At 35.2% G+C, this 18,616-nt stretch overlaps 1 protein-coding gene across 3 annotated transcripts in view; it reads right to left on the bottom strand.

Moving 5' to 3' along the window:
* The window catches only part of TBCD (tubulin folding cofactor D), a 183,534-nt gene that overhangs the window by 53,771 nt on the left and 111,147 nt on the right, over positions 1-18,616 (bottom strand). For all 3 annotated transcript variants that reach the window (XM_088133455.1, XM_088133453.1, XM_088133454.1), the window contains exons 18-21: positions 9,725-9,810; positions 4,376-4,456; positions 3,230-3,303; positions 1,715-1,832 (exon numbers count right to left, since the gene is read on the bottom strand). In XM_088133455.1, coding sequence (XP_087989581.1) covers positions 1,715-1,832; positions 3,230-3,303; positions 4,376-4,456; positions 9,725-9,810 — 359 coding nt within the window. The remainder of the gene's footprint in view (positions 1-1,714; positions 1,833-3,229; positions 3,304-4,375; positions 4,457-9,724; positions 9,811-18,616) is intronic.

Raw genomic sequence — 18,616 nt, 5'->3', positions numbered from 1 at the left:
CGACAACTTCTGTGACCACTTTTCTGATCTACAGAGGCAAACTACAAAAAGCTGATAGATGACAGCAACAGTGAAAGAAATCCCTGATAACAGTAAGAATTTTTCTTTTACTGTTCTCAAAGACAGCTTTTGCAATCTCAGTATGAAGTCTCTTCTTGGAGAGACGATGCAGGTACAACTTTTCACTTTGACTCCAGAGAGTGAGAAACAGTCTCAATCCCCAAATCTGTCCTGTCTGGTATCAGAGCAGGGTTTTTTCCCCCTAATGTAATCCCTCCGTACTTCATAGCAGTATTTTCTTTCTTCATTTTGCAGAGAGCACTTTGGTTCTTCAGAAAGGACTGTAGAAAATTATTTTTCTGAAGCTTTTTTAGCTCTTTAGGGGACATTCATGTCTGCATCTACCACTTCTAGATGTTTGAAGCATGGCCTGGTTCAGACATATCTGATAATAAATATGCAGAACAGCACTTAGACCTAACTATGCCTTTTAATCTACTGACCTACCCAGCCTGAAGCAGCTCCTTTTAGCTATGGGTTTTCTTCCGACAGTGCAAGTTTCTGACTCTTGTCCTCTTTCCAATACTGTTCTGTAACATCCCAAGGTTACAAATGCCCTCTGTAAGGAGAAATTATCTTACTGTGAATTTCTATTTTGTGAGTATCATGGAGGGCATGTGACCCACTCCTTTTTTCTAGGACTAAATAAAAATATAGCAAAGCTCTCTAAAACAAGAGCAGCAGTATTACCATCACTACACATTAGGGAAGTTGACAGAGTTAGAGGAGATTCTCTTTCTTTACTCTTTTCTTCTGTGTTACCCATTTGACCTGTTTTGTTTGTTTAGATTTTCAGTACTTAGTTATACCTATTCCAAATGTGCATTTCAATCCCTATAGGGACTATCATGCCCACCTGGCCAATCTGGGGTCTGAGATGGCTCTTCCAGCTGGAAAGTGAAAATGAGAAGATGAACTCTGCCTACTTGCTTGTGGATGAGACACCACCCCAACATTACAAATGCCCTCTGTGACATTCACAAAATAAAAATCCATGGTAAGGATTTTTTTTAACTATTTGCTATTGCAAACTGTTTTTTCATCACAGCAACTCTTCAGCAAGTCCTCCGTTATGCATTCTATTGTTCTTTGGGAAATGATAGTTATAGTTCCTTCATGTACTTTTTTTCTTTCTGGCTTATACTTTTCAAAAAGCTGCTTTTCTTGTTAAACTAAACCAACTTTACAAAATGTGTTAGAAACTTCTAGAGTACATGACCAAGTCAGACATTCGCCGTAAGTTTATATTTAAGAGAAAACAATTCACTAAATATGTTCAACAGGCCTGGAAATTAAAGAAATGATACCTTTGGAAACAAATTTACATCAACACAATGATTTAATTTAGCATCTACCTGAATTAACACAGTGATCTTTCACTAGTGTATGAAAGTTACCGCTAAGCGACAGCAATAAATACATACTTCTAAGATTTATGTATTTCATATTAAATAAACAGTAATCGAACAACCATATTTGTAGTTGAGTTGTACGTTTAAACTTTCTTCATATAGGAATCAGGAAAATATTAATTGCTTTACGATACTCTGAAAAAATATATTTCTATGAAGTTATCATTTTCTAAGACTTTTACATGAAATGGTGAAACAGGTTAAGGATAAAAAGACACCTAAATCAATATTATTGATGTTACCTCTTATTTTCTTCTGCTAGAAGACTCAAAGCATGGGTGATCTCAGCACAGGCCAGAATTGCTCCATGACGAGTATGGAGATCTATGCCAACTGCTAGTGGCAGCAGTTTTGGTAAAACTGTATGACAAACAATATGAAAAGGGATAAGGTAAATGATTACACACATAATTCTGTACAGAGATTTTCTAGAGAGAACATGTTTTCTCAAGGTAAATTGGAAAATGGAAGACTAGCAGGGTTTTTAAAAGGGCAAAGAAGCCACAGAGACTACAAACATAAGAATGCAAGATAAGCCTTGCTGGATCAGGAAAGGACCATTCTATTTTAGCATTTTGTGCATTTAGGAAACTTGCAAGTATGGACAGGAGGGCATTAGCCCTCTCCCACCATAGTTGGCAATACAGTGACATCAAGGCTAGTATAATTTGATTGCCTGAATTTATCAGTCTTGTCTTAAAATCCATCTAAGTTGCTTATCTGATGGCAGCATGCTCTACAATATTTCTTGTTACTGCATTAAGTTTGAGTGGATCACCCCAAATTCTAACAAAGTAAATGGAGACAGGTAATTCATACTTGTCTATCCATCTTTATTTTAAGCTAAAAAATCCCAAATACCCTAGTCTTTGCTTCAGTCCTCATACTCATTTTGGTTATTATTTCCTGCACCATTTCCTGCACCATTTCCTACCTTACAATATCCTCTTTTAAACTCAGAGACTAGAACTGTTCAGCGTTCCAAGTGTGGTCACACCCCAAATTTATAAAAGCACTATTAGCAGCTTTTTAAATAACCTTCCTAATGATTCCTAGCCTAGGATTCATCCCTTTTACAGCACTCTTCAGTTAGGCTGACATTTGAGCTACCTAATTACTAACTGCAAGCTTAGGGCAAAAATAACATCCACCTATGTCCACTTTACACTTGTTACGTTAAACTTACATTTCTGCTTGAAGTACAGAAACTTGTTTGTTAAAAATTAATAATAATGATAATGATAATCACAATCTTTGTTCCTGACTTCTATTCATGATTTATTGTTAATTAATTTTAAATACATACAAGATGTTTAAAAAATGAATAATTAGCATAATAGAGATTACTGGAAAGTCTGTCACATGTTAAGCAAAAGAAAGATTGGAACAGTTCTCAGCATTTAACACAGTATAATAGTCTCTCTAATATTGGTTGGAATTAAGCACAGAAATTTTATTTTTAAAATGATGGCTTTATACATTTATACATTTAATCAATAATAAAGTCTTGAGAATTGGAATTAATCTGTGAACCACAGACACTCAGGATGCAATCTTACATCCACCTAACTGGACCAAGGCCTGTTGAATGCAATGGAATTTAATTCTGCATAAATTCATATCTAAATATATACTGCTAAGTAACTTTTTTGATCAAGGTCCCTATATAGTTTGTAAGTCTGCAACATAAGATAAAGTGTTGGTTTCTTACTGCACTCATTCTAGGCACTTTAGAATGTAAGAGTGTTTGTACTCACCTTCCCTGGTCATATATTCAGGAGCCAGTGGAGTGAGATTATGCAGAGCTTTGGATGAAAACTCCCGAATAACACTAGAAAATTGGGAAAAGAGAGGGAACCAATATATACATGTAATTTATTTTACATATTTCTATGCCACTCACTCATGGACGAGTACTTAAAAACACACAAATGAAGACACAGTGTTAGTGACTAAATGAAACTACTGTTGGGCTTCCTGGAAAGAGATTGTCCAAAGTCTCTTATCAATAAAATTGAAGCTGCTAAAGTAGGGATCCAGTAACTTTTTCATAGAAGCTGTGGTCTGTAACTCTGCTATGCACTTTCTTTTCTGGAATAATCACTTTCAGAACCCAGTGAACCACCCCTCAGTATGTCCAGATCACTGTGTTCCAGGAGAAAAACAGAATGAACCATGAGTTCATTTTTTGGAGCGGTGAGCACATTTGAAATGCTGACACAATATGTACTCTCATAAAATAGTTACCACTATTTTATCAGAAAGCAAACTAGTGTTCACTTTGTACTGCCCCTTCTATTTCTTCCTCCTCTAGATGCCTGTACTGCCTGATTTCTTCATGGTGGTTAAAGCATCAGGCTAGAAACCAGGAGACTGTGAATTCTAGTCCTGCCTTAGGCACAAAGCCAGATGGATGACCTTGGGCCAGTCACTCTCTCAGCCCTAGGAAGGAGGCAATGGCAAACCATTTCCAAAAAACCTTGCCAAGAAGACTGCAGGGATTAATCTAGGCAGTTGTCAGGAGTCAATAATAATTTGAAGGGACAAAAACAAAAAAAATGAAATAAGAGCATATAAGCTAAGGATTCACCATTATTAATTAATATACAGATAATCATATTAACTAAGTTCATAAAAGCATCTCAGTCAAAACAATGAAGACATGATAGAATCTCAAAATTACAGAATCAAAAAAAAAAATTGGTATTAATTCATTTCATTAGCAAACTTGATTTGAATGATGTCACAAACTTCAGAAATAAGTGAACTAATGTTAGCAATTTGTTAGAAATGTGAATTTCCAGTTCAAAGAAGAAATAAAAATTATATTGATAACACATTTTAGAAAATGACTTTTTATGATCAAATTACGAATCACAACACATTAGCACAATTAAACATACCTATCCCAGTGGTTGATCTTCATGTTAATCAGATGATCAATCATTGGCTGTGTATACTCAGGAAACCCAGCAACATATACACTGAGGAGATTGAAGAAATGCACAAAAATCACAACCAGGAAGGTTGTTCAAAACTTGTTTCAAATAATATTGAGGCCATATTCCTATCTTCAGCAAAGAAACTGATTTATTTTCTTAATACAGATAGTCCTCGACTTATGACCACAATAGGGACCAGAAAACTTGTTAAGTTAACTGCACCTGATTTTATTTATTTTATTTTATTTATTTATTTAACTTGTCCCCGCCCATCTCCCCACAATGGGGGACTCTGGGCGGCTTACAACACACTAAAAACATAAATACAATTAAAAGTTATAAAAACCAAGCATTAAAAAATAAAAAAACTAAAAAATCCAAGAGGCCGATGGGGGCCACACCAGGCCGCTAAGGGGCCAGCCAACCCCATTTCTGATATCCTCCCTCCCTGCCCCAGGCCAGATGGCAGAGCCAGGTCTTCAAATCCCTCCGAAAGGCCTGGAGTGAGGGAGCCTGTCTCACCTCCGGGGGCAAGATGTTCCAGAGGGCGGGGGCCACGGCGGAGAAGGCCTGCCTTCTGGATCCCGCTAAATGAAGTTCTTTTACCGTGGGGATCTGAAGCATGCTCTCTCTGTGAGTTCGGGTGGGACGGGTTGAGATCGTGGGGGCGAGGCGGTCCTTCAGGTAGCCTGGCCCCATGCCATGTAGGGCTTTAAAGGTGATAACCAACACCTTGAATTGGACCCGGAAGCAAACCGGTACCCAATGCAGCTCACGGAGCAAAGGTGTTATATGGGTCCTTCTTCGGGCCCCAAAAATTGCTCGCGCGGCCGCATTCTGGACCAGCTGGAGCTTCCGAATATTCTTCAAGGGTAGCCCCATGTAGAGCGCATTGCAGTAGTCTATCTGGGAGATAACGAGGGCATGAGTGACTGTTCGTAGGGCAGTTATGACATTTTTTGTGGCAGTCGTTAAGCAAATCACACGGTTGTTAATCAAATCATGTAGTTCCTCATTGATTTTCCTTGTCAGAAGCCAGCTGGGAAGGTCACAAATGGCAATCACATGACCCTGGGACACTAGAACTGTCATAAATACACGCCAGTTGCCAAGCACCCAAATTTTGATCAGGTGAGCACAGATATGCTGCAATGGTCGTAAGTGCAAGGATCGGTCATAAGTCACTTTTTTCAGTGCCATCGTAACTTCGTATGGTCACTAAATGAATGGTCGTAAGTCAAGGACTACCAGTAGTTCTGTCAAAGATTTGTATACCATCAATTTTAAAAGAAATATTTTTTTCCCATTTTTTTCACTAGACTATAAAAAGGCCCATATGGTGCAAAATTTGCTTCATAGAGCATACTCTGGAAACTCACAAGCAAGAAACTGGAGGGCAATAACCATCTGTTACACCTCCAATATTTAAAGTATAGTGCTTGTGATTCATAAGAGGGTATACTGCTATCAAGATAAGACACATGTTCGTCTTTATAATTAAATCAGTTATATTTACGAGCTCAAGTAGTGATTAGAATCAGTAGATTAGACATCCATGTATTTCACAAGAATGCCCTCTCTAACCAATTTTGTTCTATTATAGATTATAAAAACTATTCAAAATATAGAAAACAGAATATTTTGTAATCAATTATTGCAGATTATAAATTCATGTTTTCTTAAAATCCAGAGAGATGCATGTCAATTGAAATTTGATTACATATCTAAATTTTATCCAGTAGCAGGTTTAGAAATAAAATTTGATAAATTTTCTGCTATTGATAAAATCATAGAAGCAGCTTCAAGAATTTACAGGTTTTTAACTTATAGGATTTTAAGTTATACAATATTAGTCTAGGGAGATTTAAATATTTAGGAGCAATGATTATGAACACTCAAATCTAGTTTAAAAACATATAACTGTGATCTTCTGCACAAGATTAAATGGGACATAAATTATTGCAGTACCTTTTCCTTACTGTTGTTTGCTAGAATAACTGCAGTTAAAATGAAGTTGCTTCTTAAAATCCTATTTTTCTTTCAAGCACATCAAATTCCATTGCCCATTAGTTTCATCTGTGGCATTTTTTTTACTTATACATTATTTGTGATTACATTTTTATTCTGATAATAACTTTTTATCTTATTCTGATAAGAACTTTTATTCTGATAATAACAGAATAATAACAGGTAATGCCTGTTTTTATTTATTTGGTATTTTATTTTAATTGTTGTATGCCACCCAGAGTCACTTTGTGACATGGGCGGCTATATAAATGTGATGTATAAATAAATATAAATAAATTATAAAAATGCAGAATTAGGGTAACTGTGCAGCATGAACCAAAACAGAGAAGCTTACATATATCAACTCTACTTTCCAACTAAGAATTCACAGCATTAGGAAAACAAATAATATTCAGTATTGGATACAAACTGAGTTGTCACTGGATTACCAGTTGACTGAGACAGTACCATTCCTCCAACCATAAGAATTAATAGATGCTGCCTTAAATCCATATATAAAATTAACTTTAGAAGCAAATAAAACAACTTTAGAATTAACTGTTGATTCCTGACCTTTCTCTTCTTCAATTCTTTGATTAGTGCTATATGCACAAAATCATAGGATAGAACTATAAAGTTCAAAGAGACCATTTAGGCCATCAATTCCTGCTGAATATAGAAACCCTAATTAAAGCATCTCAGAGAGATGAACACACCAGGTGAAGGGGAAGCTTCCATTCTCTGCGTAATTAGTTCTACTAACAAATTACTCTTAACTTCCTGTTAGGAAGTTCTTTTTTAACAATCAACTGGAATCTTCCTTCCTGTAACTTAAATCTGTTATTTTGTATCATTTACTCTAAAACAGGAGATAATAGGCCTTGACCTTTTTACATGACATCCTTTCAAGTATTTGAAGACTGCTGGCATACCTCCCTCGTTGTCTTTTCTCATATCGTATATGCTACGATTTGGAAAAAGAAAGTTGAAAACAGCTGTTTGAACGAGCAGAAGAGCAGCTCACCTGGATAAACAGACATGCAGAAGCAGCCACCAGTAACCAAGGTCAGTTATAGTTCCTGGCACAAAGCAAAGCAACCTTGGCCAACCAAAGGAGACCAATGGCCAACCCCAAACAGCAAAAGGAAAGGGAATAATTACAGCCATGTCTCTGGACAAGCAGTCTGTAACCTTGAATCATGCTGGGGTCTGAAAAGCAGAGCCCTAAAACACTGGCAAACAGGCCAGCATTAAGGAAGATGGAAGAGCCCCTGTGGAAAACTAGAACCCAAAGGTCCCAAATTTTTCTATTCCTTCCAAAAGAGGAAGGAATGCATTGAGGAAGACTGGGGAGAGAACAGAGTAAAAGGAAAAAAGCCAGGAAATTCCTTAATAAAAATCCCCTATCATGGAGTCAGACCTTTTCATTTATGTGTGCATCACTTAAAAAGCCATCCTAAAAGAATTTGTCAATCCTACAGAAGGCCAAGCCTCTAAGTCAGCAATCAGTAAGAATCATGAGGGTTACCATCAAATCTTTGAGCATATTACTATCAAATCTGATCATCACCTTTTCCAAAGAATGGAAACTTTGTATTTCAGGTCATATTAAATAACCCATAATTATCATTATTCTTAGCCAGCAGTTTAAGAAAAACTGGAAAGAACTGCCGCCTGCCCCACTGGCATTCTCTTGTTTTTCTTTAGCCACGGAAAAAGGAGTTGAGAAACTGGCTGTGTGTAGGAAGAAGGTGTAGGAAAGAAGGGTGGAGTACCATGGAAAAGTGTTAATCCTTACAGATTAAAGGATCAGAAATACTGTAACTTAGGACCTATGTAACAGAAATAAGAGAGCACACTCTTCAACTTTTTAATATGTTAAGATACTTTCTTCCTAAAGCAGGAGTTCTCACAAAGCCCAGGCAAGAAGTCAGACTATATTTATGAAGAATGTGCCACCTACCTAGAACAGAGAGATCTTCTTTCCTAAAGGCCTCCTTTCTTGGACATGGGTCCTCCCACAAAACAGAAGCTTGCAAAATCTTCAACCAGGATCATTCACCTCACCATTAGTCCACTCATATTCAAGTGGCTATGTGGATTTTATTCCACAGATTTGAGAATTCAACCTGATGGTCAGGGTACATTTTGGTTTAGACCTGATCTATAGTTACACAGGCTGAATTGGTAAGAGTTTGGCCAAATCATTTCAGAGTATGGTATTATAGTTTTGAATACTCTGCTATGTCAGAAAAAAAAAATCTGACGTGTAACATTTAAATATTTCCAGAAAAGAGCTATATTAAATCATCCTCTCTCCCAACTATGGAAACAGTCAAAACTAAAGGCTGCATTCTGTCTCAATCCAGTCAGAAAAGGCAGGAAAGCTGGATAAGGACAGATACTCATAATGAGTGCTAGAGGCAGATCTGAGCTCTGTCAGAACACAACACTTTAAGAACTGTAAAGACAGTTGCTCTGTGAAGGGCCATCTAAACTAGAGCTTGAAGTGTCCAAGCACCGCATCCTCTCAGAAATGCAGTGCGGATATTTCAAGAGCTTCTCCATGCTGTCTGAGCATGTAGGTACATGTACAGACAACACTTCTGTTATGTGTACTGCCAAAACAAAGTGTTGCTTTGAGCAGTGAGTTTTAAGGGACATTTTGGCGTTCTTTAAGCACTTGCCTGTGCACAACAGAGGTCTTAAGAAGGCTGAATTTCTTAGCTCCCCTTGTTTGCTGTAGTTTAAAAGTCCCTGGCCCTTTCTGAAGTATGAAACATTTGCATGTCTGGGAAACAGTAAAAACTAAGAAAATATTTGAATCTGAGCATTCAGATAATCTGAGGCTTACATTCTCAGGCTGGAAAGTCATAAAAGGGGTGTAGAGGGTCTCTTTTGAATTAGGGTTTGTTCACATTCAGTCTACATCAGATTCCTGTTGGGCTCCTGAGCCTTTGGATATGACATACTTCAATGCTAGCAAAGATAACTTACTACCTCATGACCTCACTACCATGAAATCCTGCCTAACAGATAGATCTTCTCTTATACCCAGTCTTTCTTCTAAATCAAGAATTTGATTATGTGGACTCTGAAATTTCTTCTGATTAGACTGTTCTAATCTAAAAACGATAAAATGCTAGCATTTCACAGTTCACTCAACAAAGAGTACTGTAGAACCATGCTCATCTTCTCCCAGCGTTATAAATTAACATGGCCACAAGTAGAAGCATGAAGATAAATTTTAAAGAACAACACTTTTATGTTTCTGCGTTTGCTTTACATTTAAGTTATTCTTACCTTATATTAAGAAAACAATTAGCTCTGTTACCAACAGCAAAATAATCAGCTGTAGTTACAATGTCAATTCCATGTGGAAAAGTACCCTATGAAAGTTAGTAGAGAAAAATACAGATTATACATGATTCCAAATTTGTACTTTGAAACGTTGCTACCACACAATTAGAATAACACTCCTCTGAAAAAATAAAATATACAGTATTCTGCTTTATAAATTCAACCATAGAATGAAATTGTTGATGGTAATTATTGCAACTTCATTTCCAAAAAGTACTGGCTAGCAGAAGACAAGTATTAAAATTGCTAAGACAAAATTGTGAAGCATATTCAGTATTCTTCAGCTGCTTGGATATGAATAAAAAGGTAGCCAAATAGGTAACAGAATTCGGGTGCAACTACAATCTAGCTTAGTTTTCAGTAATTCCTACTGAAATCTCAATAAACCAGAAGACTACAAATAGTTCAGAGTACAGCCTTCTTCATGCATTTTAATGAATATCTGAAAGCTAAACTGTGTACTGGATATATGGTGACCCTGTCTTCAACATCCCCACATCCCATCTTCTCCTACATTTCCCTGAGCTCATTCTGAGAAAAAAAGAAAAAGGAAGTAGATTTGTGTTTACCTGAATAACAATATAGCTCTCCACACTTTATCAAGGCTCCATTCCAGATAAAGCATAGTATTTGCATTCAGTGAATGTGAGAACAAGCCTCCTTCAGATCTCATAACAAGACCAGAGAGAAGAAGGGATAAAAGGACGAGTAAAATGCATGGATGTAGGGAGAAAGGGATGGCTTATACACCCTTACTAACTATACTCAGAATTTAAGAATACTTGAGAACAATTGTGAACTTTTTATACTTCTCTGCAGCCCTCGAAGAGCACTATCCGAAAAGACATTGCTGATAGTTAATGACCTTATTCTATGTGATTATTTGTTTATTTATTGACAATGCTTATAAGCTGTTCCAGTCAAAGCCAACTGAGTGGCATATAATTCCTCATCTCCATAAATTCATATTAAAAGTAAAATTATGCAGATCAATATAAATACTAACCATAAGACAAATCAATATAGAAAAAATGTAAAGTATATAAAAACCAGAAGTATTCAGGAAGGTAAATCAGTACATCCTTCATGGATAAAAATGTGCTTTAGATACACACTTTAAGCATACCACAGCCAAGAAATAAAATAATAATTTTTTTAAAAAACTCATATAGTATGAAACAAACAAAGAAAACCCATTCTATTTTACAATCAACTAAACACACCACTAGAATAAATAGCCAGGTATTAACTTGGTAAAAAATAATGATAATGTCAGCACCAAGGGAAAAGTCATCCCAAACCAAAAACTGAGAAGGCCTACTTAATTCTCTGTACTCCTCCTTATTACAAATTATACACTGCCGCTAGAATATTGGGAAATCTACTTATTCCATATGTTAACTCTGATATTTCATTTGTCTCCATACAACCAAAAGTTGCTTTCAGTTTTATTTATAAATAATTTTGTTATAAATAATTTTGTTATAATTATGGTATAATTTGTACTATTATGTAATAGACATTACATGCGTGCCACATGTAATAAGATTTTTTTTTAAATGATCAAAGTATAAAATGTATTTATCACAGCAACTATATTTCCCAAATAAATCCTTCAAAGCAAAGCAGACATTTTGGGTTCTTAAATGTTGCAAAAGAGCACCTACTCACTTCCATTGCAGTATCATTTAGACTCAAGAATTCCTATTCTATTTGCCAAGGTTAGCCAGCATATGTAAACAGTTATGTAGAAACATTTTTAGTGTTTGCTGTATCTAGTAATAATATGGATAAAGACCAACCCAGCTATCTAAATGAGGCAATACTGTATAACTAGGGATGTGCAAAACATTCAGTGCACAGAGTGTTCTATGTATGCATCAGTCTCTGAGCAGGCCAAACCATACACAATTTATTTATGCATGGAACTAGAGCATGCATGTTTGGTCCATACCTGAATCTAAAGCATGTGTACTTTGGCAAAAGTCTTCAAGGATGGGAGTTAGTGAGAAAAAGGAAGGACAGTGGTATGTGGTAGTGGAGAGATAGGGCTGGTGGGAGGGGTTAGTACAGGCAGGGCAGCAGCAACAGGTAAAGAAAAAACATGAAATGCTGGATGGGCCTGGGTGGGCTTGGCAGGTGTGCTACACTTGAATTCAAGAGTGACAGTGGCTAAGGGGAGATTAAGAGGAAATAATATGTTGGGAAGAATGGGAAGTGGACAGAAGGGAGAGAGGACAAGACATACCAGCCTTGCCATAATTTGCCCCTTATGACCTCTCCAGATTTGTCTTGGCCAGATTCCAGATGAACCTAAATGACTTCAGTTTGGATCATGACCTGTCCAGAATGTTCTGGTTGTTCTTCTAAGCCACAAGGTGTTTAGTCTAAATACAGAACAATGACATTTTTTGTTTCAAGCTGCACATACAGTAATTATCAATTAGATAGACTATATTATCATAATGTTTTATGCTCAATTCCAGCCACGGTTACATCCAAAATGTCTTCCATTTGCCTAAAAATTCTAAAGCCAAAGTAAGGATATTTCTGCATGATATTGTAATGGATTTCTCCTTGATATTTTAATGGATGAATTAATTTCCTTTGTAATACTCCTAGCAGAAGAAATAGAAACCATATGTTGACCCGTTTAATTAAAAATATAGAGGCAATCCATATCCTACCAAAACATGCTTCAAAAATGTCTATGGTACCATATTAATGGTCTTTTTCACATTCAATAAGACTACTACTTCTGACTGCAATTTTTCTGAATATCCCATAGTCTACACATCAGTGTTGTTGTTAGTATTTTATCTCAATGTTTTATCAAAGGAATCAAATGGTATCTTGTAGAGTCAGAAAGGTTTTTACCAGGCTTCAAAATCAGAGAAGAGTTACATAGAAAAACAGAGTTTAAAAAGGCTTCATTATAAACTTCCAAAAATACTCGGGCAAAAATTTAATGCACCTCTTATATTATTCAACAGGATAACCATCCAGAGAAGATCCTCTGCTAAAACAGAGTTGTGGTTGCAAAAAAGAGAGATCCACCAGGCACTGGAAATAAATTGCCCCCAAAAATTTATCTCTCTCTTTCTCTCACTCTCTCTCTTTTTTAGTGACTTCTCCTACTGGACGTTGGAAACTATCAATGCCATTTGTTCTTTTAATGTTATTGTCCAAAACAAGGACATTTTATTTTTGTCAAATATAGTACATAGATTTTTTAGCCAGGATATGCATCACCTTCCAGCTCTGTATTTCTATTGAATCTTTCCTTGTATTATTAGTTATATCTCATTGTGTCACATGTCCTAAATATTGATATTCCCTTCTCTTGATAGTATTCACAATTTCTCTACCTTTGCCTATTCTCTGAAGTGCAATCTCATTCTGTATATGTTCAATCCATGATATTTTAAGTAATAATATAAAGTCCACATTGAAAAGGCTTCTATTCTCTTAACTGTCATTTGAGTCACTGTCCATGCATCTACTTCATACAAAACACATACAGCATATAATCTGCCAACGAAGTTCCAGCTTTAAGTACTAACAACAAAGAAGTTTATTTTTCAAAAAGCGTCCATCCATCCATCCATCCATCCATCCATCCATCCATCCATCCATCCATCCCCTAAGATTTACTTGCATGACATAATTTATTATTGTCCCAGTAATATTTATAACTCATAACATTCTTTTAAAGATTATTTGTAAGGACCTTCAAAATGCTTATTAAATGGCAAGGGTGATAATGCACATTTTAGTCATACTCCATGTAATATCTGAAATTGTTTTGTTGATTTTCTTTTTACTTTAATACTTCCAATTTGCTTCCAGTATAAATTCATAGTAATGCATATGCAACCTTATAGTTTTCAATATATCTCACAATTTGCCTTGTTCCACTCAATGATTTCTTTTCATAGTCAATGATACATGGGCAAATATCCACTTTCATATCTTTACAATGTTCTACTAGTTTTTTTAATATTAAAAAGGGCATCTCTGGTACCAGATCCATTCCTGAGTCTAAACTGGGTTCACAGCTACATGTTTCCAATAATCCTATTGTATTATTATTTTAAGAAATATTTTTAAAACATGACCCATCAAACCTACTGTATGATATTCATTGTATTTGATCATGTTAAGAATTGTAGGAAATGTAATTAAGTGTCAGGCCTAGCCCAAGGAACTCCAAGAGACAATGCTAATTCAGTTCAGCTATGTTTATTAGCTACAACCTCTAGCAAGGATCTTCCAGACTAAAACCCCAGTTCCCAAAGTCCTCCAACCACAACAGTGTGAATTCCTCAGGGAGATGCCAGTCTTGATCCTCCCACACGGTTCTGGCGAGCTAAGAAAATGTTTGTCTCCCTGAGCTTGGCCTTCATAATTCCATTCCATCACATTAAGGTAGATAATAGCTAATCAACTGGAATAATCTTTGTATATAGATTACACTGAACAATTTTGTTAGAAGATCCATGCCATTTTTGTCCATTAATTTTAATATTTCTGCACAGACACTAGCAAGTCCTATCACCTTGCCATTTTCAATCTTTTAATTGCCTATTTTACTTCTTCTCTACATATATAACATCCTGCATCTATGTTTATGTAATTATGATGAGGTGCTCCATTGCCATGCATATTGTTTTTCCAATATCAATTATTTTTCTCCATTCTTCATCTAAAAGATTGGCTTTTGGAGTTCTGTGTGCACCTGTAATATCATTTTTTTTTTTTTGGTATGTTAAAAGTTTCACACATACAGTAGCTTCCAGTATTATATATTCAATTTCACTGCATCTACTATTTACCCATTTTTCTTTTGAAGATGTCTCCTGATCTTCTGGTGCATTTATTTGTATTTTTCCTTATTTAGGTTTTTAATTTTATGCCATTCTTCTATTAGCTCTAAGATTGTGTTTGCAATCCATTTCCCTTTTATCTGTTTTTACTTGAGATTTTTCTTATGTATTTGTATTGAGTATTAACCACTTTTTGGTTTTCTTTTACATTATACCTGTTATTGTTGTTAATAATATCTATACTTTGTTTTATTTCTGCAATAATTTCTGTGATGCTACAGTTTATTCCTATAAATTCTACCACTTTCCTTTATCTGTTTGATGATTTTCAATCTTCTCTCATTTCAGCCACTACTGGATTATTATTAGAATCTATATTTGCTCCTGCATGTTTTTTCATCTTAAATCTTTTATTAATGAAAATAAAATCTATTTGATTTCTGACCATATGTTCTTGTATATCTGTAGATGATTCCCAAGTATATAATCCCCTAAATATTAATTTACAGAAATACTGGTAACTGTATATTGTTGTTCTTCATCAACTGTACCAGATGATCACCAGATTCATTTCTAATACCCAGGCCATATTCAACTATCAGATCTTCATAATTATCCCTCCCCATTTAAATGGCCCATTAAGGTGATTAGTTCCTATTCTTTTACTAACTTAAGCATAATGCATATTACTAATTCCAGAATAAAATATTCCTTCATTTATTGTATCAAGTTACCCAGATCTTTTCCAACACATCTCATTTATCCCTAGGATATCAATTTGTAATCTCTCCAACTCCTTGGCAGACTTCACAAGTTTTTCTATTTTGCATAAACTGTTAATGTTCTAGGCTGCAATCTTCATCACTGACCTGGAGATTCTTCAAATCCTTTTATGGCTTTTTTTCCAGAACACGATTAGTCACATAGAGAGAAAAGTGTCTCAAGTATATGCAGTAACATCTACATAGGAAATACTTTTGCACAGGAAAGTCACTAGCTAATGTATCAAGATTTGCTGTTACAGGAACAGAGGGAACTTAAAATGAAGTCAAGAGAACAACTGACCACAGAGGGATTTAGTTTTCAGTGGTTTTCATATGCATAATTAAGAGATTTAATATAGATAAGAAAGTAATTGGAATCAAGAAATGCAAAACAGAATTAGAAATTGAATTGTGCACAAATGATGAACATGTAATTGCTAAAATGTATAAACTTTTGTTGAGATTTGAAATGGAAGAAGAACAAGTTAAAGAGTGCATGATAAAATTGACTAAGAATTTTGATTATAATATACAGATGGACCAATGGGAAAGAATATGGTTAAAAGGACTGAAATTCACATCGTGTTACAATTTGAGAATTTTTATAAAATTATGTACTGCTGGTATATGACACCAGAGAAATTATCTAAGATGTGTATAGGTACTTCTAATCAGTGTTGGAAATATGGAAAACATGAAGAGACATTTTACCGTGCATGGCAATGATGCAAAGAATTTTAAAGACTAATATACAGATGAAACCAGAACTTTTCTTACTGGGACTTATGGATAACCAATTAGAAAAGCCCTACAGAAGATTGGGTTTGTATATGCTAACTGCAGCAAGACTATTATATGCACAAAGATGGAAAAATACAGAAATACCCACAATGGAGGAATGGATAGTGAAGATGATGGAATGGCAAAATTGACCTGTTTGATCAGGGACAAGACAAGAAGTAGTTTTACTAAAGACAAAAAACCTCTTATGGACTTTCTGCTGAAAATGAAAGAAAATGAAATTGTGATTTATGGATTTGCTGATTAAAAAGGGTTGAATACGGGATGAAGTCAATTATGATGTAACTTTAATGAGGGAGGAGAGAAGATAAGTTTGTAACTGCTGTAAAGAAAGTCAGAAGTAACTTCTTTATATATCTCTTCTTTTTTTCTATTTGTATTTCTTAATCACTTTTCTTCATTTCTCACTTCATACTTTTCTTTTTCTTTAATTTTACTTTATATTGTTTTGTTTATCTTATTTCTATGAAAATTTCTAATAAAAATTATAAAAAAATAAAATTGTGTTTGAAACCAGATTTAAATGGATCAGTAAAATGAGTCTCATCCAAATATACCTGGAAGTGATCAGAAACCACAGCTTCAAGCACCTTGCCCACAAAGGGGATTTTAGCAACCAGCTTATATGTGATGCCTGATTAGGTCTTCCATTCTAATTTATATAATAGCCTAAGATTTCATAACTGTAAGATAAAAAGTATACAGAGCAGGTATTTTAGCTATATTTGTGATTCAAATATCTTCTCTGAAGGACTCTGAAACAAACTTGAGCTAAATTGGAGATAGAGAAGATACCATTTTTTCATAGAGCATTTGAAGGTAGCCCAGAACTTCAGCAATATGAAAAAGAAGTGGACCAATGAACATTCTTGAAAGATGAATCATCTTTCAATGATTACAGAAGCTATTTTAAGGTTTTTAAAATATTTTATTTATTTATATTTCAAATTTAGTCACCACCCTTCTCACTCAAAGAGCGGCCCTAGAGGGAGGCTAACTGCTTTCTTTAAGAAAGCTCTTGTAACCACAGAGCTATGCACAATGTAAGATATGCCAAGTGGAGAAATTTCACAGTAAATCAAATTCTTTAAGGGATTTCCCACTTGACCAGCCAACTTACTGTGAAAAATTTATTTTCAAAATTATTTTATCTCAACATTCTAGATATCCCCCTAGCTTTCTGGTTTACTAATTTATTTGGAATAACTAAAAATAAATAGGGTTTCCAAAATACCATTATTCCAATGTATATTCAACATTACCAAAAATCGAACCAGATGAGGTTCTCCATGCAATTCAACAAGCAAAATTAAGAGAAGCAATGATCTACAGCTGCAAAGTGTGGAACATAAGAAAATCAATGTAGAACTATGAAGAACTCCAAAAGGATCTCTTCAAACTGGGCAAATGGGCTTCAAAATGGCCAATGCCTTTCAATGTGAACAGTATAAAATTATTTTGTTCATACCAAAAATCCCAACTACTTATATAGCAAATAAAAAAATTATTTAACTGTATACATTAAGACATTCTAAGCTGACTGACAGCTGACAGACTTTGGAGTCATGCTGGATAACTTTGTGAAAATATCAAACCAATGTGCAGGGTTTTGAAGTGAACTGAAAACCAAGCTGCCAATTAATAAAGCGGGGGGAAAGCATACTGAGAACACACTTTGAATAATGTGCACATTTCTGGTCACCATGCCTTATATTGGATAATATAGATCTAAAAACATTGCAAAAAAAAAGGTAGCCAAAATTCTTAAAGGGTGGACCAACCTTCTTATGAACAAAGATTCCAGCAATTCTGTCTCTTTAGCTTGGAATAAAAGACAATAAGGGGAGACAGAAATATATGAAATCCTGCCTTGCATAAGTGATGTGGAAAGAAAGGGTTTTTCTCCCTATTTTACAACCACTTCTACAACCAAGGTCATCCATTGAAACTAAATGGAGGGAAATTTAGAACTGACAAAAAAAATTTTTTTTTCACCCAATACATAGTTAAACTATGAAATTTCCTTCCAGCAACTATGGTTCTAAAAGGAGACTGAACAAGTCCATAGAGGATCAGGCTATCATTGGCTACTTGGAAGTAACAGTGGAAAGAGGCTATTGCCCTTTAGTCTATGCTTGTAAACTTCTCAAATCCATCCAGCTGGACACTGTGTAACCCAGAATGATGAACTAGATGGATCTATGGCCTGATCCAGGAAGGATCTTATGTTTTTATGTTCTTATGATTATTGTGTACTTTATTTTGAAATAGCATAACCACATAAATTTGCAGCAGCTCTTGACGATTTGGACATAGACTCTAATAAATTTAAATTACCTCAACTATGTCAACATTTCAAGTTGGGAAGCTGAGAACACCACCCACTTGAAAAAAGATGAAGTCAGAGTAGGGTGTTTACTCATACCATTTCTTGATAATGAGAC

Source organism: Python bivittatus, unplaced genomic scaffold (assembly GCF_059951505.1).
Source record: "Python bivittatus isolate LINGU-HERP-01145 unplaced genomic scaffold, Pbiv_v1 ctg000080_np1212, whole genome shotgun sequence".
Lineage (NCBI taxonomy): Eukaryota > Metazoa > Chordata > Lepidosauria > Squamata > Pythonidae > Python > Python bivittatus.
Note: the sequence above shows the minus strand (reverse complement) of the source record. Positions and strands in the feature narration are given on the sequence as shown.